Here is a 27158-nt window from a genome sequence, read left to right as displayed (position 1 = left end):
CAAGGACAGAATAAATTTCAAGGAGAATGAAAGTTCAGTACATCCATTCCTTTTACACCGTATCCTTCCAAATGAAATCTAATCTTCCAGTACCCAAACACTTCTAAAGTTCTAAATATCATATTCTAACTCTTCTATCCAAAATCCTCTCTTCTCATCCCCACTCTCTCAACTGTAAATGGATGCAATTACAAAGATACCATTCATTTCATAGTTTTATATATTTTTATATATTTAAATCAACAATTTAAGCTGCCATTGAAGTGCAGCAATTGGGAATACGGAACGGTGGCATTTTCTGGAAGTTAAACTGTTATTTGAAAAGAGCAGGGGAAAAAAACAAGCTTGCTAACAACTGATAAAATCCCAAAATAATTATTGGTCTCATGCAATTCAAATCTTTTCTGTTCTTTCTGTGCCCATTTCGCTGGAACATACATTTTTATTATTTCTATAGTTTTCCAATTGTTTATTCACCGATTTAAAACATTAACTCTGTTTCTCTCTCCACTGATGCTCCCCAATCTGCTGAGCATTTCCATCATGTTTTGCTCTTCTGCTAAAGTTCTACTCTGACTGTGAGCCACATGGAAGTCCTGCGGTTCAGATCTCCTAACCTACCCAAGTAAACATCTGCACCATGTACTGTGTGCAAACAGATTTCACTATCCTGCCCTTCATGATACCTGCAACCGTGGAATCATCATTAACACTGAGCAGAGATGATAGTTCTAGAACCAGTTACCAAAAGATAAGCAGTTGATTTGGCATCCATGGGGTCACTGCTGAATACTGTAGCAGAGATGGATGGTAATTGACCCATTTAGTCTATGCTGACCCATTTTAGATTAAAATCCTTCAATCCCATTCTTCCACCAATGGACCCACACCACTCTGGCCATGCTCTTACTTCACTTTTGCCATCAGGAAATAGGTGTCGGAGTCTGAAAACTGTAATGTCCTGGTTCTGGAACAGTTTCTTCCCAACAACCATCAGGCTAATGAACACTATGAACCCCAACTAAACTCCAAATTGTCTTGGTTGCACTGGGGACTTTGAGCTTTATTTTGTTCTGCACTATATTGGATTATAATTGGGCATCATTTATTTAACAAGTTTTTGTTGATTATTATGTTATCTATTGTGTACAGTGTTTGCAAACCTGTTGTGCTACTGCAAGAATAATTTAATTGTCCTGTTTTTGTATACATAACAATAAAACACTCTTGATGCAGCCTTTAGAATTGAGCCATTTCAATTCTATCTCTCTTACTCTTTCTGATAAACTATATCACTTCACTATATGAAATTTCATCTTCCAACCTATCCGTTCATTCAGTCAGCTTGTCTTTTGGCAACCTATTACAATCATCCTTATTTTTTTAACCATATTTTCAAGCTGTTGTCCACAAATGTATACACCTAAGTTTGCACACCCACAGCTGCAGCACCTATATGAAAATAAAACAATACCAGTACCAACCCTTCAATCCACCATCCTCCAATCTGAAACAGAATGGTTTACCACTATATCCTTTCTGCACCTCCCTTAAAAATTATTTTCTATTGCCCCATCAAAAATATGATCACTAATGAATCATTAATTAAATACAATTTGCATTTCACAAATCTGTACTACTAGCTTGCAATTGTCAACTTAAATTTCTGGTATCTATGAATATTTACACTGATTATTGTTTCTAAAAGCTTTCCCATGCTGAGGTTAAACTGACTGGCCTGTGGTCACCAGGCACGTTTTACACCTCTTTTTCAACAAAGATGGCATAATTGCCATTTTCAGCCCATACCGGTGTATACTTTTCAATGGGCTGAGCCAACATCATAGCCCCATGCTCTTCAAGTTCTTCAATCCTGCCTCGCAGATGTTCTATGAAAAACAAATAAACAGCTCTTCAGTTCTGGCCTCTATTTGTAATGACACATTTCACATCAAGATTCAATGAACTGTAATTCAACCATTATTAATTCCTGCCTTAACACAACTTATAATGCTGCATAATTAGAAGATAGGCCTTCAGTTCTCCATATCAGGCAGGAAACAGACCTATCTCCGCTCAATTCTATATATAAAGGAAGGGATGCATGCAAGGTATGATAGTTAGATTGCAAATCTGTTTCACAAGATAAATGGCAAAAATGAATGAGGCTTAGTGCAGAAAATACTGGAAACACTCAGTTGGTCAGGCAGAATCTGTGGAAGGAGAAACAATTAATTTTCAGTTCTAGGACTCTGTCAGAACTGGAAAAGAGAGAAAAAGTTAATTTTCTGTCGGAGGAAAGATGTGAGAAGAGATGGATAGAACAAAGGGAAGCTCTCTGATAGAGCATGTAAATGTAGCAAACGGTAGCTGTTATCAGCACATTGCTTTTCTTTGTCTGTGTTGCATATGTGGGTACTTTGCAATAACAAGGCCCATTGCTAGCTTGTGAAATGCTGCCGCATGTTCCACCATTTCTTATTCTATTTGTATAGACTGGTCTGCTAGACTTATCCCACATTCTTGCCGTTTACAATACATTACGCCAATAAAACAGTTTAATGTGCTGGTGATGCAACCTTGAACCCATTTGAATTCATCTGCTCAGAGGTATTCCACTTGTTTGGTAGATCTTTTCCCCACTTTCTCTTCTACTGAAAGCCAATTTATTTTTGTCTTTGTCCCAGTTCTGAAGGATTACTAATGTACAGCAATAATTTTCTCCTTCCACAGGTGTGGCCTGGCCTAGAGTGTTTCCAGAATTTTCTTCCTTTTTTTTTTAATTTGTAGAAATGAGATTCTGATTTGCACCATTAAGCATGTGACATTTCTGAGTGAGCTTTCTCCCACCTACTGCAATCCCTGAAGAAGGGTCCTGACCCAAATCTTTGCCCATCCATGTCCTCCAGAGAGGCTATCTGACCGGCTGAGTTACTCCAACAGTTTGTATTTATGTTTTGTAAACGAGAATGTGTTGATTCTCGCGCCTCCATCTGTCATTTCTGAAATTGATTAATTCATTCCTGCACCACATGCTCTCACTCACCTCTTTAAAAATATGCAGGTATGTGCTACATCTCACAAGTCTATATGGAAAAAGGCACTCTCTTCACATTTTGAGAGCCTTGTGGTCCTTTGGGCAAAAGAACACGCAGATGCTAGAAAGCTCTCCTACAGTTCATTGAAGACACCGTTAGATGAGCAAGGCACTCTCCCAAAGCCCAAGCAACAACCCTACCTCAACCAACACAAGCAAAATAATTATGTAACTATCCGTCTACTTTAAAACTTTAAATACATTTACCATTTTCCATCTTGACCTCATCATAGTCTACTATCCTCCATAATAGGCTTCCCTTCTCCTCCTCTAACTCAGCCATTCTGTTCTGAGATGTCACCAACTGTTCTTCGGCAGCAGTCTAGATGGTGATGAAGGGGTAGGTTTGAATAGGAGAAAAAAAAATAAGCAAAAATTTATGGATGAGATAATCTGAAATCAGATGCTCTAAGAACATCTACATTAGGATTTTGTTTAGGAAATAAATACATTGGTCCCAAATAGTTGAAAGTATGAGTTTGCTTTATATACATGATAGTGATCCTAATGTGAGATACAATGATGCTTATATAAAATTCATCTCAGGGACCATTTTTTGGCTAAAGCCTTAAACAACATTAGGATATGTGCAGTTTCCATGTAGATTTTCCATTCAAAATGTTTACATAGGCAGCTTCAATTATGAATATTAGCTTAACGTTCTGGCCAGAAATGACAACAGCAAGAAATTCAGAAATTGGGTGACATATCTGATGTTGTCATATCGATCTTCTGCGACAATGTATTAAGGAGATCAATTTAAGGGAATACAATTTCCATTCATTTATTCATGTGCTATTTTTAACATGGTATATTTACATTACACAAAGGGTGTGGTCAATTCAAATAGAGTCTCAGAAATCTGAGTAGACGATCTGGAGGCCAAAACTCAAATTTAATTAAACAAACTAATTACAACTTTCTACCCATAATGTAGAACCTGAAGCTATTGGATTATCACAGAATTCGGGTTATTCACAAATGGCTTTTTGGGAAGTAATTCTATTGTTTTGACCGTATCTGGCTTTTATGCAAATCCAGATCAGTTTTTTTATTATGGTTAAATCGTACCTCCCCTCCGAAATGGTAATTGTGGACTGGCTATGAATTGTATTTGTATTTGTTTTTTTTTTTGATTTATTAGTAACATCCACACTTGAGTGAATTTTTTTAAATGGTAATTCAATCTAATGCTCATGACAATATAAGAGGTGGTCACTTTATGACATCTTACGAGGATATGAAACTGAAAATCAAGGGGTTACAACAGGATTACAACCGTTGACAGAAATTCGCCTTTTGGAATATTTGAAATGGAAGGGTTGCAGGTAAAATTAACCCAAACAAATTGGGCACCATGCTGGAACAACAGCTGGTAATGCTGTTTTGAAGTTTCAGCTCCCTGAATTCGATCCTGATTTGTGGTGCTGTGTCGTTTGCTTACTCTGCATAGATTTTCACTGTATGCGCCGGTTTCCTTCTACATCCCAAAGACATGCTGGTAGCTTGAATAGCTATTGTTCATTAAAACTAATGTATGTGGGTAGCAGGAGAACCAGAATGGTAGGGGAATGAAGGAACACAGGTGTAGGAAAATAGATGGGGAAATGGGATTGTCCTGAGAGCAAGTAGAGACTCAATGAGCTCAACAGCTTCCTTCTCTGTCATAAGAAAACAGGATAATAAATTGTTTTCCATAACAACAAATAGCATAAACTGGTGCATCAACTCAAGAGGAAGCTTAATCATAGGAAAATTAGGTTTAATACCTTTGTATAAAGGGTAATGAATCTGTGGGTCAATTATTCAGGGGATTGGAGAGCAAGTCTTTGCACATTCATGATAGCAATGAGTGGTGTTTAGGAATGAAGATTTAAAGGGGAGTAAGATGGAGTTTGGGAGTCATTGAACTTTGGTGTAACTAGGTCAATCGATCCCATATTAGATGTTCTAATAATAAAGACTGAAAGATTTCCATTATCTAACCAGTGAAGAGACTTTAACCAAGAGGGAGCTAACATTGTACACATTTATTTGCCCAGGATGGAAATATCAAATACCAGAGGGCATAGTTTTAAGGTGTAAGGGTTCTAAGAATATGTATGGTCCAATTTTTTTTTTACACTGTGGAATACGCTTATGCAGGTGGTCGTGCAGGCAGATACAATAGTGACATTTAAAGATACTTTTGGACAAGCACATGGATATGCAGAAAATGGCGGGATACAGATTATATCTGACAGATAGTCTTAGAGTTGGTCTTAGCATAAAGGTTGGCACAGACATTGTGGGCCAAGCATGTTCCTGTGCTGCATTGTCCTATGTTTTATGAAACATGGAGTAAGTGATGCCTGCTTGAGACTCGTACCAGCCAAAAATGTCTGGTAAAAAAATATTATTGTTATCGGAAAAAGAAGTTCCAGGCAATATTGGTGCCTAAATACTAAAATTGAGTATTTGGAAAGCAAGACCTAAAGCCAGAATACAGAGAAGGTATAGTTTCAAAAAGCACAATTTAAGTAGTCCCAAAATCGTTAACTTGTAGCTGACTCAAGAAACAGAAATATGGAACCTTTTATTGCAGAAATAAACTATTCAAGACTTATCTCAGGATCCTCCTCTATTTCTAATTAGAGGTATACATCAAGCAGTCATTTGAATTTTATTTAAATTTTCATGTGCATACCTTTGATTATTATGAACTTGGCTGTGCCTGATAGACCATGTGTAACAATAGAAGTGGTAATGAAAGCACTGAACTTCCTACACCACCAGCATTAATTCTGAGGAAAGGTCTTACAACGATTGAAGAGAAACAAACTTTGAACAGATGCAGTGGAAGGGTCAGAAGTGAGGACTATGCAAGTTTCAAGAAGGCTTTTAAGAATTAAATATAGATGCAGAGATTTGAGAGAGATCAAGGGGGAAATGGCTGAAAGTTATACCTTCAGTAGCAAAAACAAGAAAGGAAAAGTGTACAGGGCACCTGGAGAATGAGAGGAGATGAAATGGATCTGAAGGCCATTTCAGAGGTAAGGCAAGATATGGAATAATGAGCAAACAAGAAAAAACAAAGTGAATTAGCATTCGAAGAAGGAAGCTAACATTCGGAATGATGAGCAACGAAGACCAAGTTAAGGAGTAGATTTGGAAGATGCACTTTATTGGGAAAGGAAAAAAAAGGGGCTTGGTGAATGCTAGTTTGAGAATGATAAGGACAAATGTAGTAATACAAATAGCAGAGGCTACAATAAAATATGTAGGATTACAGGTCCTCCCCATCTTACAAACATCTAACCCATCTAGCCTGTACATACAAGCAAACGTTTGGGAAACTGGCATTATCGGTTGCTGTGGGGCTGCAGGCAATGCTGCATTAACTTAATATTTATGACTTGCTTACTGTTCGAGTTACAATTTATTCACAGGAATGACCTGCACTATACTGGAGCACATCCTGTTTCACCCAGCAGCTGGAAACAATTAGAGCAAGTGAAGTCAGACTGCCTGAACAAGATTGACACCTAACTGAGATATAAATGGTGGAAACAGTTTACAACTCAAGCTGCTTAAGGTTTAATCAGAGTACTGAAATAGCTCCTCAGCTGCAGGTTTGAGGCTGTAACAGAAGTGTCCATGCTGTTATTACCTTATTTAAGGCTCTATAATCTATATTGCATTTATTTTTACAATGTGCCAAGTCAATGCCCAGCAAAGCACAAAAACAAAAGAAACTGAATAAAGCCTCAATAATTTGCAAGGTCAGTGCATTATTTTTCAGAGACTGAAAAAGGGTACTATGAAATGGCTTTCAAAAGCCCTCCAGAATATGTTAATACACACAGCAGGCCTACAAGCCCTCAATTAACCTGGATTGGCAGGCTTGGTTGGATACTACAGTGGGTTCAGGTCCGATGGAGCTTCCATTTCTGACCACTTTAATTGAACCATGTCGTGATGGTTTGCATCAACAACCAAACAAAATGCAGCTTCTAGCACAAAGCATTGGTAAAGTACAACACTGCAGTCAGTGCCATATAGTCACACTCCATTTAGTATAAGTGCTGTTGGGAAAGGATTTGACTGAATGAATGTAGGTGAGATCCAACTGCAAGGACGGGGTGGACGGATGCAGTGTGAGGAGATGGCAAGGCTTCATTTGAAAAGCAAAGGTTATACTAACTATGAAAAGATCTTCCTCATTGTCAAGAGTATACATTTGTTTTCCAATAGGCAAAACCCAACTAATAGAGACAAAGGAAGAAAGATCAAAGAAGGGAGTGAAAGCTGTAAGAAAGACACATGGTGTTTGCAGCTTAATTTACAACCGAGTATTCATAAAATATCATTTTACATTAGCTCACAATCTTTCCTGTCACATTCTGCCAATATTGATAGAAAATATTTAACTCCTCTATTTTAGTTCCATCAGCAGATTTCCTTCTTTCCACTCCCTCACTAGTGGAGTACATTCAACTCATGCCGTCTTGTAAATCAAAGTCCACTCTGCATGTGCAATTATAAGTAAACAAACAGAAGCTGGATCAATTCTATTTTGCCTGCTTTACTACACTTACATGAATATATTTTTCCAGCAAGACCACCGACTGGGCTTTTACTGTTCAGATGCATCATCCCTGCAACTCTTAACATGAGATGTGCAAACTCAACAAAGAGCAGTGATCAAAACTGGGACATTCTGATCTCTGATACTGAATCAGTTGCCAGCTATTGCTGAGGGTTCACATAGATTGATGAGGCAGCATCTAAAGTGTGTCAATGTTGAGCGAGTCCTAAACATCCCACTTGCTGGTGTACAATCAAGTACACCTAGCACCTAACAAGACAAACCTAACACCGGATCACTGAATCTACTTTACATCAATTATTTTCTCCTCGAACTACAGAATCATAGAATTATTACAACACAAAGTAACCATGAGTACTTCTAATACAGCAATTTTACTTCGGAGTCACGTGAGTGACTACGTGAAGAACCCACCCAGCGCGCAGGCGCGGCATTACGTCAGCAGTGCAACAGCGGCAGCAGCTGGAGCCAGGCTCTCCAGCTGCAGCATAAAGACGAGACCTCAGGTAAGTGCCTTTTTTGTTTCAGAGTCGCGCTAGAGAGAATAATGGCCTCTCGCAAGCGACCAGCCAGGAGGACTGCCTGCCCTACTCCACCCGAGGACGGGTCCATAGCGGGACGGCAGCCTCTCGCAGCGGAGGAGCTTTTTCAACGCTCCCGCTCACCCGACACCGAGCCGCCCCCAGTGCTGCAAATCTCGACGCCCCGCACAGGGAGGAAGGCGACACAGAAAACCGACCGGCCGGTGTCCTCCGATGATTCGGAGGAACGGGAACACTCTCCCCCACCGAAAAGGGGAGACGTTCGGATGAGCTGCATGAGGCAGCTCCTCGAACGTATGATTAATGAGGAGATGCGGCATCTCCCAGGAGGACGGGCTTTGGCCTCCTCCTCTCCACACCCTTCTGTACCCTCTATATTCGAGGGCAGTAAGGGAGGCCAGGACTGGGCTGGCCTATCCCAAGGGCAGGCGGAGGATATCGTCAGCATGCCGGGCGTGCCGGAAGAAGAGCTACTGGGTGTAGTGGGCCGATATGCGGCACCACCAACAACTGGGATGGTGTTGCCACCCAGAATGGCGGCAACTATAAACAGGCTGTCCAAAAACCCGCTGCAGGACAAGGCTGTCCAGCAGGCCCTTGACAACTACATCGCGCCGGAAAATTGGGAGGCGCTGAAGGTCAAGACGGTAAATGGGCAGATCTGGAACCAGCTGGGGCAGCACATAAGGGCTCAGGAGGTAAAAATGCAGCGAGTCCTGAAGCTACACTCAGCAGCCGTCACCGCCTTTGCTCGGTCAGTTGGGGAGGAAGACCTGACCATACCCCAGCAAGATGCCCTCGCACTGATGTGCGGCACCACGTACGAGCTAAACAACCTACGGCGGGACAACATCAGGCCTGCCCTCAACCCAACATATGCGGGCCTCTGTAAAGCTCCAGCGCCCGAACGACAGGCGCTGCTATTTGGTGCGGATCTGGCCAAAAGTCTCAAGGAGTTGGAAGAGGCGGCAAAACCAGTAGGCCTCATGAGGGCAGGGCCAGGACAGAGCAGGGCGAAGACACCCAATTGGCCGCACGCCTCGGCAGCCACCAGCAGATACCGAGCTGGTGAAAGCCTGGTGACCGCCTCCCACTACCCCCAGTGCTCTTTTTTAGAGCGGGGCCCAGGGCGGAGCCGTGGGAAGATGCGCCGCCCCACCGCAGCACCAACACGGACAACCTTGGGCCAGACCCACCGGAAACGACCCCACAAGGGAACATGGAGGTAGGTGGGTCTGGTTCCTGTCAACATACACGGACAAACGGGTGTAGTATTAACAGGGGGACGTTTGAGGTTCTTCAAGCATGTTTGGTGCTCCCTTACTAACAATCAGTTTATACTCAACAGTATTAGTGGATACAAGATTGAATTCAAACCAGGCGTAGAACCGCCAGTTCAGCACATGCCCCAAAGGGTGTTCCTTCCCTCGGCAGTTGAGAAGGTAGAAGGACAAGCTGAACTTGATCGGCTCGTGGCTAAAGGCATCATAGAAATGACCACACACGAGCCGCAAGAATTTGTATCAAATATTTTTCTCAAAACTAAAAAAGATGGTGGATGTCGCATTATTATTGACCTGACATCACTTAATCAGTCTGTTGAGTATCAACATTTCAAAATGGAGACATTTGTCACTGCCAGACAACTGATCTCCAAGGGATACTACATGGCAAGCATAGATATCAAAGATGCTTACTATTTGGTACCCATTCATAAAGATTACTTTAAATATCTGAAATTTATCTGGAGGGGCCAGCTATGGCAGTACCGAGCTTTGCCCAATGGTTTAACGACAGCTCCCAGACTATTTACGAAAATTCTTAAAGTGGCCATGAAGAAATTGAGAGAATTAAAACATTTAGTAGTGGCCTATCTGGACGATGTTCTCATATTAGGAAGAACACGGGATCAAGCTGTCGCAGGAGTGTTAGCCACTAAACAACTCCTTGAAACTTTGGGGTTTATCCTCCACCCAGATAAATCAATATTGGAGCCTACTACTAACATGGATTACTTAGGCTTCACGATTGACACGATTCACATGACTGTCACTCTGCCCAGAAACAAAACAGTTTCACTCATTGAAGCTTGTAGCCATTTAATTGCCACACCGCAACCTAGAATCCGGCATGTAGCCAGAGTTATTGGCTCTATAGTAGCAGCATTTCCGGCTGCCCAACATGGGCCCTTGCATTATCAAAATCTCCAAAGAGCAAGGACTCATGCATTATACGCCTTCATAGGGGGCATTATGATCGCAAAATGGATTTACCCGCTGAAGCCAAATTAGAACTTCAGTGGTGGGTTGACAATATTTGGCACAGTCACAGTCTATCACCGTAACCAATCCTAACATAACCTTTTTGGAAAGCTCCGCCGCATTTTATGGGCGTAAAAGCATATGCATCTGGTATGCGATCACGTGCATGTTAGAATTATGACGACAACATAACGGCAGTATCTTATATCAACATGGGTGGCATAAATCGGATTATGCGACACATTTAAGAATTAACTGCTATAAATATCCGGCACAACGTCGTGTCTGTATGGTTGTAGTTTTTTTTTCATTTTATTTTGGTTCTATCAGCTGCCCTACTACCCAGGCACAGACTGTTACACCACCCTTTAGTGGCGGACACCGCACCTATCGAAAAACCTTCAACGAAACACGTAATTGGAATGTTTTTTGGACCCCCAATATCTCATTTGCGTAAAACTTCCATCAAGCATTATTTTTATGGTACGCAGATAATAGATTTGTTGTGCCTCTAGGTTAAACAAAACCCTTTTATCTACCCAGTATGTGGCTTGGTGTATTAAGACCCAGAGGCTCCTTTCCACCTTTTTTTTAAGCAGCGGCTCCCGCGCGTCAGGTACGACGATCGCCTCACGTGGACCCCCTTTTCTTGGGGAATTTTTCGGTTTCTATGCTTCTCTGCTCTTCCCGCTCACAGTCCCCTCGGTACCTAGCAACAATCCGCCGATAGTCCTTGGCACTCATGGTCGTGCGATGGCCTTCTACATTTTTTATGCATTGGTTCCCAATGTTCCACGACATGTGTGGGTAGAGCCCCAAGGCCTGTTCACCCCCATGCTTCCCAATATGATTTTCACGGTAAGGCCTAGCACCACCCCATCATGCACCCCTACACCTGCAATCTCTGGTCACACTTGGCAACCGGCTTTCTATCTCGGTGATTTTTACTTTTGAGGTTGGCTATCGCACCCGCACCCTTTCTTCCTCATAGTCCCCCCGGATTTCAGACTATCTTGCGGTATTCGACCTGACTCTATTTCTCCACGCCTATCTGGATTCTTATCTACTTCGTGCCTACTTGTGTACTCTTCTATCCAGAGTCTGCGCCCTCTCTTGCGATTGTATACACTGGACCTACTCAGCACTGTCATATTTTGATTGTTTTTACATTGGCACAGCGTTTCGCTCTGTCAACTCCTTTGTTTAGGGATACTGCACCACTTATTCCCCGTCGCTGCACCCCATGGTCTACCCTCCACTTATTTTGTGCACCCATTTCGCCATACTTACTGTGCCCCGGCTGTGTGCCTGTTGGTTATATTTATTCTCTGCGATCCTTTTGGCGATATACTTGTCCTGCTCTTGCCTTGCCGTTTCCTCTTAATACTGTGTCTTGTTCTTCACTTTCGGATCTCAGGGGCTTCCGGTCTTTCAGTACCCAACCCTACGGCTAGACACCTTTCTCTTTTAACTATTTTGGCGGTCCCCTGTGGGCTGTGTTGTACGTCACTTTACGTGTGTCCAAGTACTCACTGCGCGGTGGGCCTCCGGTGGGTTCCCACACTTTATGTTTTTGGAACCGGCAACTGATTTATTTTTGAGCCTCCGTTGGTTTGTTGTCCGTCTGTCGTTGTATATTGCCACCCCCTGGGCAGAGCTAGTCTGCGTCCTCCGTTCTCAGTTTACTCCCTCCATGGTGACTCCACTAATTTCGACTTTTCTCCTTTTCCGTCTTTTAGACTTTTCACGCTGGTATTCCTCTTTTCTCTGTGTGCTCGTTGTTCTACACACTTACGCTCGTGCCATTTTCGGTTGATCACATCTACTCCCGTTTTGCGATTCTCTTAGGGTCTCCCCCGCCGACACTCCTGGCGATTTTTTTTTTTTTTCTTCTGTGTGGTGTGCACCCCCGCTTCCTCCTTATACCTCACATTATCCAGTTTACATCAGTACGCCCACACGCTAGGCCGGCCGTGCGGATTGTATGTTGGAGGATCGAAGCCCCCTACTTGGTTGTTGTACCTACGGAGTGCGTCCTTCCGGCCTAGCGGTAGAAGTTGTTTTCCCCCATCCACATTCTTGCTTCATGATGGGTCTGACAGTCCTTTTGTCTCAGATCTGTGCCGGGATCTTAACACTAACCGTTTTCCTTACTAAGTATTCCCCAAAGGGTGGCGGACCTAGCCGGGCCGGCTGCGGTGCCATGACCCCTACTTAGAGCAAGCGGGCTGGTCCAAGGGAACCTCGACATCCACCGGATTTTACCCTCCGCTGAGGACCCCGGACGTTCCCCTTTGCGGATCCTGTTTTACAAACCGCCCAGTTATGCTTTCAACGCCAGGGAGGATTTTGGTTTTTCGTTATTGTCCTATAACTCTCTCTGTATACCTAAACACTAACTGCTGTGTTCTCTCGCACACTTTCCCTCACGGCTTCTGGCCCTGCTTCGTGCAGTGCTTGTGCGTATTAACTGGTACCCGGGTTTTGAATCCCACGTACTTCCTTTGAAAGTCTTCACTGTAGCTCACTCACGTGACTTTCCCGAGTGCACAAAGATACAGTTTCAACGTAGTAGTCGTACCATGTCCGTGTCTGCTCTGTCTTTTACTTGAGGCGTTACATGAGGGATTGTCAGTGCCCTCGCTCCCCACCTCATTTATGTTGACCTTTTCTTCGGCTTATAGTCTGTTGGTTTCACTCTGTCTGCCGTTACAACCTAGTGTCTCTCTGCGGCTTACACCCGCCACGCTTGGCGTAGGCGGCGCTCTGCGCGGGGTGGGTCTTCCCGGTATCCTCCCGCTTGTACGTCTCCTCATACCCCATCCACCGATTCACCCGTTCGCTAGTATGTGCCGTAACAAAACACATCTCTACTATCCAAAGCCCCCCCTCTTACCCGCCTTTCTACCCCGTCCGGTTCTCGCCCTGACTAGATGATTGCTCTTCTCCAGTCTTATTGTATTTCAACGCCGCCAGTGGACTTCCCTCGCCCATGCCTCCCCCGAGGTCCGCTCGATGGTCACTTTCCGCAGCATTTTGACATGACCACTCGTGTTGCGACAACAAGCAAGCCTCTTCTCACTTCTTATTTCTGTTTTTTGTCTGCAGTCTCTTCCCTACATGGAATAAGTTTTCCACCTACAGTCCCGGCGGCCGCCGCGCGCTATGATTCCTGCCGTCAGTCCCTCCTGTCTACAACATTGCAGACTGTCGGATCTATGCAGAGAGCGGATTTTTGCTGTTGCCTCTTTTGAGTCCCCCACCACTCTCCCCCACACCCTATAAATTTACCTGTTGACTCTTTTCCACGCGCCCCCTCTTTCCCAACTGTCAGATATAGTTTAGTGATCATTTTTGGTCGTTGCCGCTGGTAGGTAGCCTGCCTTATGATGTGGGTCGGAGACAACTCTAGCGTCCTGGAGTCATACCGACGATATAAGCCATATTTGGATCTGCTCGTCACCACGTTACATCCACAACCTTGCTGTAAGTTTATCATATCTTCCAATCATTGCCCATGTCATCGCCTAAGGCTCACATCGGCAATTCGTTCAGATCTTCTTCATCTTCCCCGGAACCTGCTCCCTTCCAGCGCAGGGTCTTTACCGTCTCGCCATTCTCTCTTCTCTCAATAATTATCAAAGGATCACAAATGCCATCCCCCTTCACGTCTTCCCTGGCGGCACACCCACACGAAGTTGTCCAGAACTGACACCGACCATACTAATAATCTCCTCGGCTATCTTTCACACAGACTTCCTATCTTGCACGGACAGGAGTTATTCGGTGTGTCGGAGATATGCCGAGCTGGTTCTTTTTACCCCGCGTCTGCAACACCCTATACGTTTATTATGCCACGCACCCTTGTTTGTCCTACCCACCACACAAACTCAGCGCACTGTTTTTAGTCCGACACCCCAGGGGTTTGGTATAACGGAGGCACGGCTCCCCTGCATCCTCTGGCAGCAGACCAGGAATAAATGGGTGACCCTCAGTCCTTTTGAACGCAGTGGTTCGACGAACGTCCCCAAACTTTGTCTCCAAGCCTGCTCGATCGTCCGACACCGCGTCTCCGCATTAATTTCTCTCTATAATGTGTTGTATAGCCTCTTTGGTGTGTTGCCCTGCATCTACATCTTGGGATCCTCACCTCTGTTGCCCTTTCTTCCAGTTCCTTCTCAACACAGGTGCCCTCGCAACCCAGCCGCCACCCCTCGAACCACTACCAGCATGTCCGTTCTGATCATGATCCATACAGTTGAAGTTCCAGCTCGTCTTTTAGGAAATCCAATACGCTATACAGTGAGGCCCATGGCTTTTTGCCCCATCTGCCTGGGTCACACGTCTTAACTCTTTTAATTTGGGTCCACTATATTTCCCTGTGCCCTTCTTATTGTGTACAAGTTACATCAACTTTCACTTTTATTGCCGCATACCGACTGCATGTTGTATTCCCTTCACCTCCAGGTAAGATCTGTCACCGCGATTCGATCCGAACGCTGTCCCGTTCTACTGTCTCGCTCATCTAACAAACAGTCCAATACACATCATAACTCTACCTTTGTTATGCCTAGCTTTCCTAATCGGAAAACAAGCGTGGCTTTTCGCATAGACCATCATTCCTGCCCCACTCAACGTTTCCCGTCTTCACTTCGCCACATATTCTGTCACCGCTCCTGATCCCGTCCGAACGGCAGGGACGCGCACTGGACCCGATCACCTTCTCTTAGTGACATGTGTTCGTCATTTGCCGCAAGTTCTATTGCCCAACGACTTTTCGCGCGTTTTGTATACCCACGCCCGTCACTCATCCAATGTCCTTGTTTCTCACACCGCGGTCTTGCAGACGTTTAGTGGTCCTGTATCTGCCCAGCTCGTTTTGTGCGCTAACACACGCGTTCGTGATGAGCTGTGCAGGGGCTCAGCGTCCAGTGACTTCTCTCGGTACTCGTTGTTTTCCCCTTACAGGTGTCTCCGTGGCACTTTTCAGCTCTCAGAGTCACAGTTCCCGTTGATTTGATCTTGCGCCTTTTTGCGACTGCAGACCCAAGCGGCAGGCACGATTGCCCATTCTGGCTTTACATAACCGCAGAACCCCCTTTACGATTACCAAAATCAAGGCTTGCTCCCTCCGGCACTCCTTCCCAGCTCTCAGGTCCTGCTGCAACTTCCGCTCATTCTCTCTCTTAAACCCTACCCCGTCAAGGCGTCCTGTTTTCCAAAATCCACTAGGACTTGCCGTTGCTCCTTTTCTCCCGCATACTTGCACCCCGCACTTTCCACCGTGGGCTCCTTACGGCCACCCGCCACGTGTGGCCCGGTTCGTTGGTCTCTAAACTGGACGATGTTGGTCTGACATGTTCTACACTGAAGGAAATTATTCCATGAAGCGCATGAGAGTATAATGACGTCGTCTCCGATACAGGTTTTAATTGCCAATGAGCAGTCTTCCGATCGCTCGTGGTACGTCCCCCAGGAATATCTGTGATGTTGATACATCTGAACCACCCCTTGTTCGCTTTGCTCCTTTTACAATGCACGAATGTTGCAGGTGTCCGTGAAAATGTGTAGGCAATGGCTCCTTAAAATGTGTAATTAATCTGCGATAAATGGGTCCCCCTGCTCCCCAGTTCTCCCTGAGTTATAATCTTTTCGAGATCCTCACCACGCGTGTCCAGTCCGTTCTCGTGTTTGGCACCGACGCGTGGGAACAACGGCCGTGCGCACCCCCGAGGGCTATCAAGCCCCCGACCAAAAACCAGCTCCCAACGCGGTGTGCCCCGCTCACCGTAACATTTGCTCATACCTTCTGTGGTCGAAAAGGTAGCCTTTCTTGCTTCCTGGTCAATCGTTAATTGGGACCGTGAGTCTGCCGAGGGTGAATGAAACCAGTCCGACCCTTGCAGCCCCACTCGTGGAAGGTCTCGTCTCCGTTGCGGAAAGCGCAGGACACCGCAGAAGGCCACCGGTCCCGATTGGTGGCGCACACGTGGTTGGGTTTCTGTCACGTCGAGGTAAAATGGACTGAACTTCGGCTTTCCTGACCTACGCTATGCGGATAGCTTCGTCTCATTATATGTCGGTCCCTTCTTCCCCCACTCGCCGCGTACCACGCGATGCCACTTTCGTTGAGTTGAACCCAGCTAGCTGTCCCCATGGCAGGTGAGGTCTCCGTCCTGATGCCTTTTCGTAGTTATGCCAATGCCCCTGACGAACTTCCCCATCGGTTCCAGGAGTGGGGCTTTACGGAACCTGGAGAGAAAGTCCCTCCCTATTGTGAGGGCTATGATCTGCGCTAGTGTAGATGCCGGCAATGTTGTGGCTAGTTTGTGTACTTTGCGCCCGTTTTGTGCACAAAGGAAGCTGGGCGTCTATCTGTCTGCCGTGGTGTAGACGTATAACTGCACACGGTCGGTGATGCTGGAACCTTCTGGGCCTTGTCACACACCGCTAGAACGTTAACTCTCTACCCAGCTTCGTTCGTTCCGTCGTGTAGTGGCGGAGCGCTCTGTGATCTTCCTCCCCTGCCCCGCCCCGCGGTGCTGCTCCTTCCGCTGGTTGCTACAACACTGACGGTGCGTGTGTTCTAAGATAATGCCCGACAGCAGCTGTTGTGAATAAAAGCGCAATCAAAGGCTGAGCATGAGCTACAGAAAGAATCAAAGACTTATTATCTGGGCCGAGAGGTCGGATGCACAGGTGCTGAATACAATTTGTCTGAATGTTTTATTTTTCAAATTAATTCCTACACCATAACATTCTCTTGAATTCATAATTCACTAAATGTTATAAACTCTCAAAATGACTACCTGAGATTGAAATGACCAATGTTCAACCTGTCCTGTGAATATTTAATGGCAGAATGGAGAGAATATATTGCCCAATGCTCTACTTCTTCTTTCCCAGCAATATGTCCCTTACCTCTTGTGCATGTTCAGCTTCTTTCTGCTTCAGACGTTCAGTAGTAGCCTGAAGTTGTTCTTTCATACTCTCAGCAGTTGCCTGTAGAGACCTGTAACTCTCTTGGTGTTTCTGAAGTTGACCTTTGAGCTGCTCATTTTCATCATACAATGGATGCTCCACACTCCCCTGTAAAAGTAGTTTAAGAGGAAAACCAAGTTCAATGTAGATGAACTACGGCATAGCTTAGTATAATTATTTAACGTAAATTCTAAAAAGGCCAAGCAGAAGACTTCAGTGGTTCAGTATTATTAAGTGAAATGTGCTTTAAGAATTCTGATCCAGTTCCCCATTTTACTTCAGTATATTACAAAATGGCACATCGGAGAATAGCATCTTATGAAATGCAGCAATGCATAAATTTTAATTTCTATTTAAATCATGGTCTGCCCAGAAATGTTGATTTTTTTTATAAAGAGAGAGCACTAGTCTATACTTAACACGACTCTACTTGTCTTGTGCATGTTTAGCAGGATACTGTAAAAGTATCTTTATTTAATATCTATCCTGTGTTATATCAAGGTACAGTTATGCAGTTTTATGTAATATTTAGTTCACCGAGTTTGACAAATAAAGATCAGATAAAATTTAATTGCAGCACCCTCACTCTATCCTGGCCCAAGTTATTACTGATGCGGGCAGGTACATCCACGTCCCATTTGGTTGTAGTTTGGTTGGCATGGACAAGTTGGGCCAAAGGGCCTGTTTCCATCCTGTATGACTCTATGATAAGGTCATTCTACTCAGTACCAGCTTGTGGTTCAATTTATAAAATGTGTAACTAGACCATCCAGAGCAAATCATTTTGAATGTTTCCAAGTCAAGAGCCAATAGCTGAAATGGGTGGGGGGAAAATATCAGTAAATCCCACCAGACTGTAAATAGAGCAGAATCCAAAAACCTTAATCCTCTCAGAGCAGGTCAAATTAAAGGTTAAAGAAAAATCTGCTCCCAAACTGATTCTACCTTTACTCAATTGTTAATTTAGTCACCGGGGAATTAAACAAGACAAGCTATTGTTATAGCTCGGTGAGACAAAGCGGAGGTTGGGCGATCGTTTCGCCGAACACCTCCGCTTGGTCCGCAAGAACCTACCTGACCTCCCGGTGGCTCAGCACTTCAACTCCCCCTCCCATTCCCAATCGACCTCTCTGTCCTGGGTCTCCTCCATTGCCAGAGTGAGCAACACCGGAAATTGGAGGAACAGCACCTCATATTCCGCTTGGGGAGCCTGCATCCGGAGGCATGAACATTGAATTCTCCCAATTTTGTTAGCCCTTGCTGTTTCCTCCCCTTCCTTAGCCCTCGAGCTGTCTCCTCCCATCCCCCAGCCCTCGGGCTCCTCCTCCTCCTCCTCCCTTTTTCCTTCCTTCTCCCTGCCACCCCCTATCAGTCTGAAGAAGAATTTCGGCCCGAAATGTTACCTATTTCCTTCGCTCCATAGATGCTGCTGCACCCGCTGAGTTTCTCCAGCATTTTTGTGTACCCAAGCTATTGTTATAAGTGGTCACCTGCACAGCATCGCACCATGATTAGTATTTGATGGCTCTAGCTTACTCCAAGTTAGATTTATTCCACTTTTACCAATGCTATGTTGATAACCTTCACATGAAATCTGTTTAGTTTAGTAGATTACAGTAAAAAAAAAGTTTGCGTGCTACCCAAAAAAAAGACCATACGTGAATACAATCAAGGTGTTCACAGTGCACAGATAAAGTATAAAGGGTACAGCATGTAGTGCATTTGAACGGTACGCCATGAAGTGAAGTTTCCGAACTGGGGATGGCTAAAGAGATAGGGCGAGAGCTGAATTGCCTTTTAGAGGCATAGCTAACAGAATTTTTATGATAAGGATATCGTTGAGTCTACCACCTGCTCAACAGAGTTTTAAACTGAATCACGGCAACCAACGGCCTCCTAATCTTAACAAACATCTGTCAAGAGCCACAGGATGAAGTGATAGAGGGATTAACAAACTGAAGATGACAGTAAACAGAACAGAATCCAAGAAACTTTAATCCTTTCATAGCAGGTCATGTACAAAGATTAAAAAAGAAAATCTGCTCGCATTCTGATTCCACCTTTACCCACTTGTAATTTCAGTAATCAGTTGCTACTGATAGAAAGAGGACAAGGGGAAGCATTTTGAAAAGGGTGTGTATCTGTACAATTCCATGACCGGGCTCCAAAATAAAAGTCACTGATGGCTATCTTCCATAAAAATGCCATTTTTGTTGACCATGTTGGCAGTATAGGATACTTTCTAGTTAACCTCCTATCTCTCCTCCAAAACCACATTAGAAGGTTACGTGTATAATGTACCAGGGGGCGGTCGGTGCACTGTATTGTATCAACCATTATTTAGCATCACCTATTTCTGATGTTGCTCACACTCTTTTCCCTGTGTGAACACTATGGGATCCTGGATTCTGCACTCTGATTCTCGTCGCATTCTTAAAAATATATGTATTATGTTTGGAATTAGTAAAACAGAAAACTCTGAAATTATGAATCAGATTCCATTAACTCATTTCTTGTGCATAAGTATTAACTCATAAGGACAGTCATCACAACATTTTCTTATATGCATTCAAATCCACCTCCTTACTTCAGCACCATGCTCGTCGGTCCTTGCTGGTTGCGATGATGTTGAGGAAGTTGACTGCTTTTGCAGCTCTTCAATCCGGATATTCAATGATGCAACCTTTGCCTTTGCCTGTAGTTTTAGCTTTGATAGTCTGGCATCACAGAGCTCCTTTTCCTCCTGTGAAATTATTCCATATTCACTGTTATTAAATGGTGTTGCTCTAGATAGACACAAAATGTTGAAGTACGTCATCGTTTCAGGCAGCATCTCTGGAGAAAATGGATAATTCCTGACCCGAATCATTACCTATCCATTTTCTTCTGAGATGCTGCCTGACCCACTGAGTTATTCCAGTATTTTGTGTCTATCTTTGGTGTAAACCGACATCTGCAGTTCTGTTTTATTACAAAGTCCTGCTTTATGTAGGATAACACAGACCAAGATGGATGATAGGAAAAAAGGTTGGGGGGGGGGGGGGGGGGGGGGGTTCAGGTCCAAATTACACTTAGGTGCAGTGGATAGCTCCAGACACTATTATAAAACATATTTTTCATAAATTTTCTGATGAAGATGCAAATAAGATTTGGAAATATGATAGCAGGCTTATAAATAGTACATATCAGAAAATATTAGAAATAATTTGATGGAAGTCTTCTAAACATTTAAAAAACCTTCAGATTAATATCAGAAAACAAGTTTTTTCATTTGGGGAAACCCAAAACCATGGTCCATAAAAATTTGATCTATAATTTTAGTTGGGTATGTTGAAGAAGATGTGGAGAGATACATTGGGAGAGATGCAATCATGAAAAGACTCTTGCAGCATTGAATGACACTGTATTGGTAGAGGTGGGGGCATACGAAGCAGGAACCTGCATAGATCATTCAGTCCCTTGAGGCTTCTCTGTCATAGCTGATCTTACATTCCCTTTCTGGTCTTTTCTCTACAACCTTTGATCCCTTTACTGATTAGAAATCTATTTCTCTCAGCCTTATATACCCAAAGACTCTTGCCCTCACAGTCTCTGTGGCAAGTAGTTCCAAAGACTCACAACCCTCTAAAAGAATAAATTCTAATCTCAACTCATTGCTAAAGTAGTGCTCCCTTATTCTGCGATCAAGTCCTCAGGTTTTGGCCTCTCCCATGCAAATAAATATCCATTTGGTATTTACCCTGCCAAACCCACTACCCCACTCTCACCGAGCTAAGAATCCCACATGGTTCAAATAAGATCACCTCTCATTCTTCTAAATTTCAATGAATAGAGCTCCAACCTTTTAAAACTCTTCTTGCAGGACATACTTGCTCCATACCTGAGACCATTCAGTAAAGCTTCTCAGAACCGCCTTGTCATTAAATCCTTTCTTTAAAGATGAGACAAAAATTATCCAGGTATTACAGATGTAGTTTCACTGGTGCCTTGTAATGTTGCTGCAAGACATCCCTGCTTTTATACTGCAACCCCTTTAAAATAAGTGGCAACATCCTATTTGTCTTCCCTTTTTTCTGGGTACATGTGCTGGTTTTTTCTTGTTTCATGCGTGATCAACCCCAAATCCTTTTGTGCAGAGCTTTCTGCAGCTTTTCTGGCACAGTACTTGTGGGAATCCCCAATCAGTGATATCAGAATTCTAATCTCTTGATAAAAGATCATTGACCTCGGGCATTAACATTTTTTCTCTCCAAACAGATGCTGCCTGACCTGCTGAATATTTCCAGATCTTCCTGCATTTTGCTTTATTTAGAAGAACCTCTTCTATCAAATCACAGTTTTTGATATAATTGTCAATGAGTTAAGAGGGGGGTATTATAATGGGCATGATAGAGTACCAAAAAGGATTAGGGCTAAAACTCCAGACAAAATTTGAAGTCCTAACATACCTTTAATGCAACATTTTTACTCTGTAGTTGAGTGTCTTTCTCACGTATAAGTTCCTTAAGTTGAATGACCAACTGTTCAGTGTGTGCCAGGCGCTCCACCACATCTTCTGATGCCTCACCACTGATCTCCAGTTCAGACTGGTGACTGGTCTCCTGCACACAAAACAGCAGCTCAAACATGAGAAGAAATCAGAAGCAGTTAATATATGGCTGTAGCCTACTGGGGAATCTGCTAATACTTTTATACCTTTAAACACTGCCCTGTATATAGGTCGGTAGGATTACAAAATAATATTAGGCCAAGTCAAATGGGCCCCCAAGTTGCCATTTAATACAAGCATGGTTAAACTTCTACATTACTTTCCCACTTGTGGTTCTCATTTCCTTTAGTGGCCCCCAAATCTGTCTTCTTTTGAACATATTCATTGACCGAACGTACACGGATCTCAGGAATAAACAATTCCAAACATTATCAACCCTCAATTGTGAGAAACTTTGGGCACCATATTTGAGGAAGGATGTGCTGGTTCTGGAGAGGGTTCAGATGAGGTTTACAAGAATGATCCCAGGAATGTGTAGATTAAGCTATAATGAGCATTTGTCAGCACTGGGCCTGTACTCGCTGGATTTTAGAAGAATGAGGGGGGACCTCATTGAAACATACAGAATAATGAAAGGCTTGGATAGAGTGGATGTGAAGAGGATGTTTCCGCTAGTGGGCAAGTCTAGGACTCGCGGTCATAGCCTCTGAATTAAAGGACCTTCTTTTAGAAAGCTGATGAGGCGAAATCTCTGTAGTCAGAGCGTGGTGAATCTGTGGAATTCTTTGCCACAGGGGGCTGTGGAGGTCAAGTCAGTGGATATTTTTAAGGCAGAGATTAGTACAGGTGTCAGAGGTTATGTGGTGAAGGCAAGGAATTGAGTTAGGAGGGAGAGATAGATCTGCCATGATTGAATGAAGGAGTAGACTTGATGGGGCAAATGGTCTAATTCTACTATTACTTATGATCTTATGACCTCAGTGAAATAAATTTCAACCTTATAGTCAATTTTTTTTCTTGAGATCTTGACTCTAGTTTTGAACTCTTCAGCAAGTAAGCTTGCAGCATCTACACAGTCAAACATACTTCAATGAAATGCTTTTTTAATCTCCTAAACTCCAGAGTATAGTGCATTCTACATAAATTCTCCTCATTGAATAGTCTTCCATTCCAGGAACGTAATGAACCATCATTGCACTGTTACAGAGTAAATGGTCTTGTGTTTCACACAGCAACCTGTAAGACCAGTGTAGGAATTTAATGAAAAACGTTTGCTGGTCAGGCTGACATACACTTTCAACTATGCTTCTGATCCAATTATGGTCTCTGATAGTACCCATTTACAGGTGTCCATTGTTTATTTTTGGCAACAATCCTTTAATTGTCCAGGGTAACAGACCTCTCAAACATAACGGACAGTAACTTTGAAAACCATTTCTCACCTTATTACCAGACCTGATCCCGATTCATCCATGTTGGATCCATTATTATTAATTTTAACACAAACCTATTTAAAGAGATAATTACTGCTCCTTTATATTCCTATAGTACACCTCAATATTACTTTATGACACACAACAGCATAGAAGTCGCCTCCCAATCCCAACACCTGGATGACAAAGGAACTGCAGCTGCCTCCTCCAATATTGCTAAACCTAGGGTTTATACTACTCACAGCTCCTTGGGATGCATTTGTCGCATTTCCATCATCTTCCCCAGAGAGGTCCTGCAGCACAGTGTTGACTCCTTTTGCCAGGTCAGACAGGCGACTCAACATGGTGGGAGCTGCATGATAAACAAAAACAAAATGTTAGCTGATTCCGACATCAAAAATATTGGGCAAAGATGTAGGGCCAAATTATGATGTAAAAAAAGTAAATGATGGCAAAAAAAGTAACAGAAATTTGCTTTTTCACCCCTTACATCTGCTCCACCATTCAATAATCTAATCTTATACCACAGCTAGGGGAAACATCAACTTTGTATCTACCTGGACACATTCAATAAGAATTTTGCTTGCTTCACTGAGATCAGTTCTTATTCTAAACTCAGCATTCATGTCTGAACTATTTAATTTTGTCTCACATGACAAACCTACCATTGATGTGATGAATATTCTCTCCATCGCAAGTATAGCCTTCCTAAGGTAGAGAGACACACCCCAATACTCCAGATGTGTTTTCACTGGGGCGCGATACAATTAGGGCAAGATGTCCCCAACTTTGCAATGAAAGACCAGTCTTCTGTTTGCCTTTCCAACTGCTTACAGAATTTGTAAATTGACTTTCAGTAATTTGTATAGAACACTCACGTCCTTCAGAACTGCAACACGTTTCGTTCACACGCTATTTAAAAATATTCTGCCTTTCTACTTTTTTTTTAAACCAAAGTAGATGCCCTCGACTTATTACACATTTTACTTGAACTGTTATGTACTGATCCATTCTCCAAGTCTGTCTCTACTCTCCTGAAGTCTCTGCAATTTCCCCACGAAAGACTGCTGCTAAGCACTTAATCATCAACAAACTTCGAAATATTATACTTGAGCCCCTCATCCAATTCACTGATATAGATTCCAAATAGTTAGGACCGTAGCACCTATTCTGGTGACAACCCACAGCTGGGCCTGTGGTCACAGTCTCTCCATCCAAAAATGAACCATTTGTTTCAAACCTGTTTTTGTGCCATTAGCTAACCCTTAATCATGTCTGTATATATTACCTCTAACATTACACTCTAATTTTACATAATAATCTCATCTGTGCATCTTATCACTGGTGCTCTGGAAGTCCAGACATCAATTGGTTCATACTTATCTATTTGACGAGCTACAACCTCAGCTAATTCCAACAGAAAAGTGATTTCCATTTCAGAAATCCATATTGTCGTTGCGTAGTCATATTACTATTTTGCAAATTAATAATATAAATATAATATCAAGGGGGGTAATTAGCGTGAGTGCGGGGGGGGGGGGGGGGGGGGGGGGGGGGTAGGTAGTTAGTGTGTGATGCTGCATGCCGCCTCCCCCCCCACAACCGCACGTTGGGGGAACTGACCCAACGGGTCTGCACTTGGTCTAGTTGTATTATAGTTATATAATTGTAAATTCTCCTGATGTCCATAATAATACATTTAGAAATTCCAGCAATAAGATAAAATGTAACTCGGGGCAAGTGACTTGCTATAGCTCTCAGAACAAATCCTGTGTATTTCTACAGCTTGCCTTGCTAACAAATCTTGATGATTGCATTCCTAGCAAACAAAGTACTTTACAGTCACTGTGTCTATTAGAATTATGGAGGCACAGAACAACACCATTCAGTTCAATGTGCCTGCACCACTGATATCCAGCTTAACTTAGGAGAACATCCAAAGTATTTGCTGAATGTTTTACAACCAAATAGTCTACTAGACCATATCACAGACGATTTAGGACCCATTCAATACTGTGGTACTTGGATCAACTGGATATATCATAAAACATAATAAACAGAAGCAGCACTATTCATTCAGCTGCTATCCACATTGTTATGGTCCATGAGATTGATGAGAATTTTTGTTTACAACTCACAAATGAACAAAATCAATGATTGCATTTTAACATGGTAGAAAAAAAGGTGCACTGTTCGTGTAAGGATTGATATCACGGGACTACTCAGAACTAGCATAGATCAATAAAACCAATAGCAATGCCAGCGTAAATGTAGACCAGTAGCAGGAGCACAAAGCTAGGTAGCACAGACCACAATCGCTCCTCTTCCATCACTCTACATAAATGAACTCACCACACCCCTTTCCAATACCCAAGTACTTGGCTTTTCTGATGTCCAACATTCCAACAGTGCCAGTGTCAGATAACCAAATGATTCACATCCCTTCCCCATGCAGCATGGCTGGGGGCACCCTCTCTGTGTCCAGGCTCTACTCTCTGGGTGACAAATTCTCCAAACCTCCAGTGAAGCCTCCTTGAATTCTCCAAGCCTCCAGTATTCCTGCATGCCCACTTCCACTCCAGACACTGGAGAAAGTGGGGGAGATTGGTTGGGGGTGGAAGAAAGATGTTTTGGAAGAATGGAACAAGGACAAATAAATGCTATATTGTGCAAAGTACCAAAAGGGTTTAACATTTTTTCTCCCATAAAAACAATACTTAGCTGATGGAAGTTTGTTTAAATTATGAGCAGACTAACTACTGCCTATCCACGTTGTTTACAGGTTGTTTAATATATCCCATTTGCAAATACTTTACTGAGTACTTATAGCCTGGGTCCCACGACTAACTAAAGTCACTGGGACAACATTGTAGACTAAAATACGAGGAAAGGAATAGAAATACAGGCTGGATGGCTGAGTGGGAGTTGCACTCACACTCCAACTTTGGTGTCAGGTGATTCTCCCCATCCTCCTATCATCAGTGTCCTGGTGACCCCACGCCTCCAACCTCCAAAACAAAACATTACACCCAGTTCGCAAATCTGAGTGACCAACTACCACAAAAATGCCTTCCCCATTCCTGAACACTGCAATCTCCACTTTCCAGGTTCCGTATCAGGGCGATCCCACAACCTTCCAATGCTCTGGAATTTAGGACACTCATAACCCTCCCAATTGTTGATATCTGTGTGATCCTATGCCATACACAACTGCGACAATCATTAGAGGAACACCCTCCGGGACAGAAGTATCCGAGTGACCCACTTCATCCTTCCCACATTTCGATGTATCTTTTCCTCCCACACTTCTCACCAGCAGCTGCTGGCTATCTAGGGACCACTCAGACTCCATCTGAGATTCTAGTCCCAACCCATGCCAACTGTCCAAATGACCATCAACCCATTACATTGTGTCCTGAGAAAGTACACAGCCCCGGGCTCTGGTGTCAAGATGATCAGCCCCTGTCAAGGCTCAAGTATCCAGATGAATCTCTCCTATTCAAACCATAGGTTGTTTATTCAGGCGACCCACCCCATCCCACCCTCAAATACCCTCCCAGTTTTAGTATCAAGTATTCTTCCTTCCCGACTCCGCCATCAAAGTGATCCAACATCCACCCCACAAGATATGGTCTCTGGTTCTGTTACTGGGTGATCCCCAATCTTGGATTGTGTCTCTGGTTGACCCACACACTTGGGCTCAGAATCCTGGCGATCTCCACTCCTGGACTGTAACTGGGTGACCCCCTACCCCATCCAGCCTTCCG

The 27158-nt window shown here is 43.5% G+C and overlaps 1 protein-coding gene across 1 annotated transcript in view; it reads right to left on the bottom strand.

Moving 5' to 3' along the window:
* LOC129708055 (golgin subfamily B member 1-like) overlaps positions 1–27158 on the bottom strand; it is a 65062-nt gene that overhangs the window by 36349 nt on the left and 1555 nt on the right. The window contains 7 exon segments of the mRNA XM_055653599.1: positions 1810–1889; positions 3305–3419; positions 16959–17096; positions 17380–17577; positions 20057–20212; positions 21918–22070; positions 23634–23743. Coding sequence (XP_055509574.1) covers positions 1810–1889; positions 3305–3419; positions 16959–17096; positions 17380–17577; positions 20057–20212; positions 21918–22070; positions 23634–23735 — 942 coding nt within the window. The 5' untranslated portion in view covers positions 23736–23743.

Source organism: Leucoraja erinacea, chromosome 22 (assembly GCF_028641065.1).
Source record: "Leucoraja erinacea ecotype New England chromosome 22, Leri_hhj_1, whole genome shotgun sequence".
NCBI classification, from domain to species: Eukaryota; Metazoa; Chordata; class Chondrichthyes; order Rajiformes; family Rajidae; genus Leucoraja; species Leucoraja erinaceus.
This window is presented reverse-complemented; position numbering and strand designations above follow the sequence as displayed.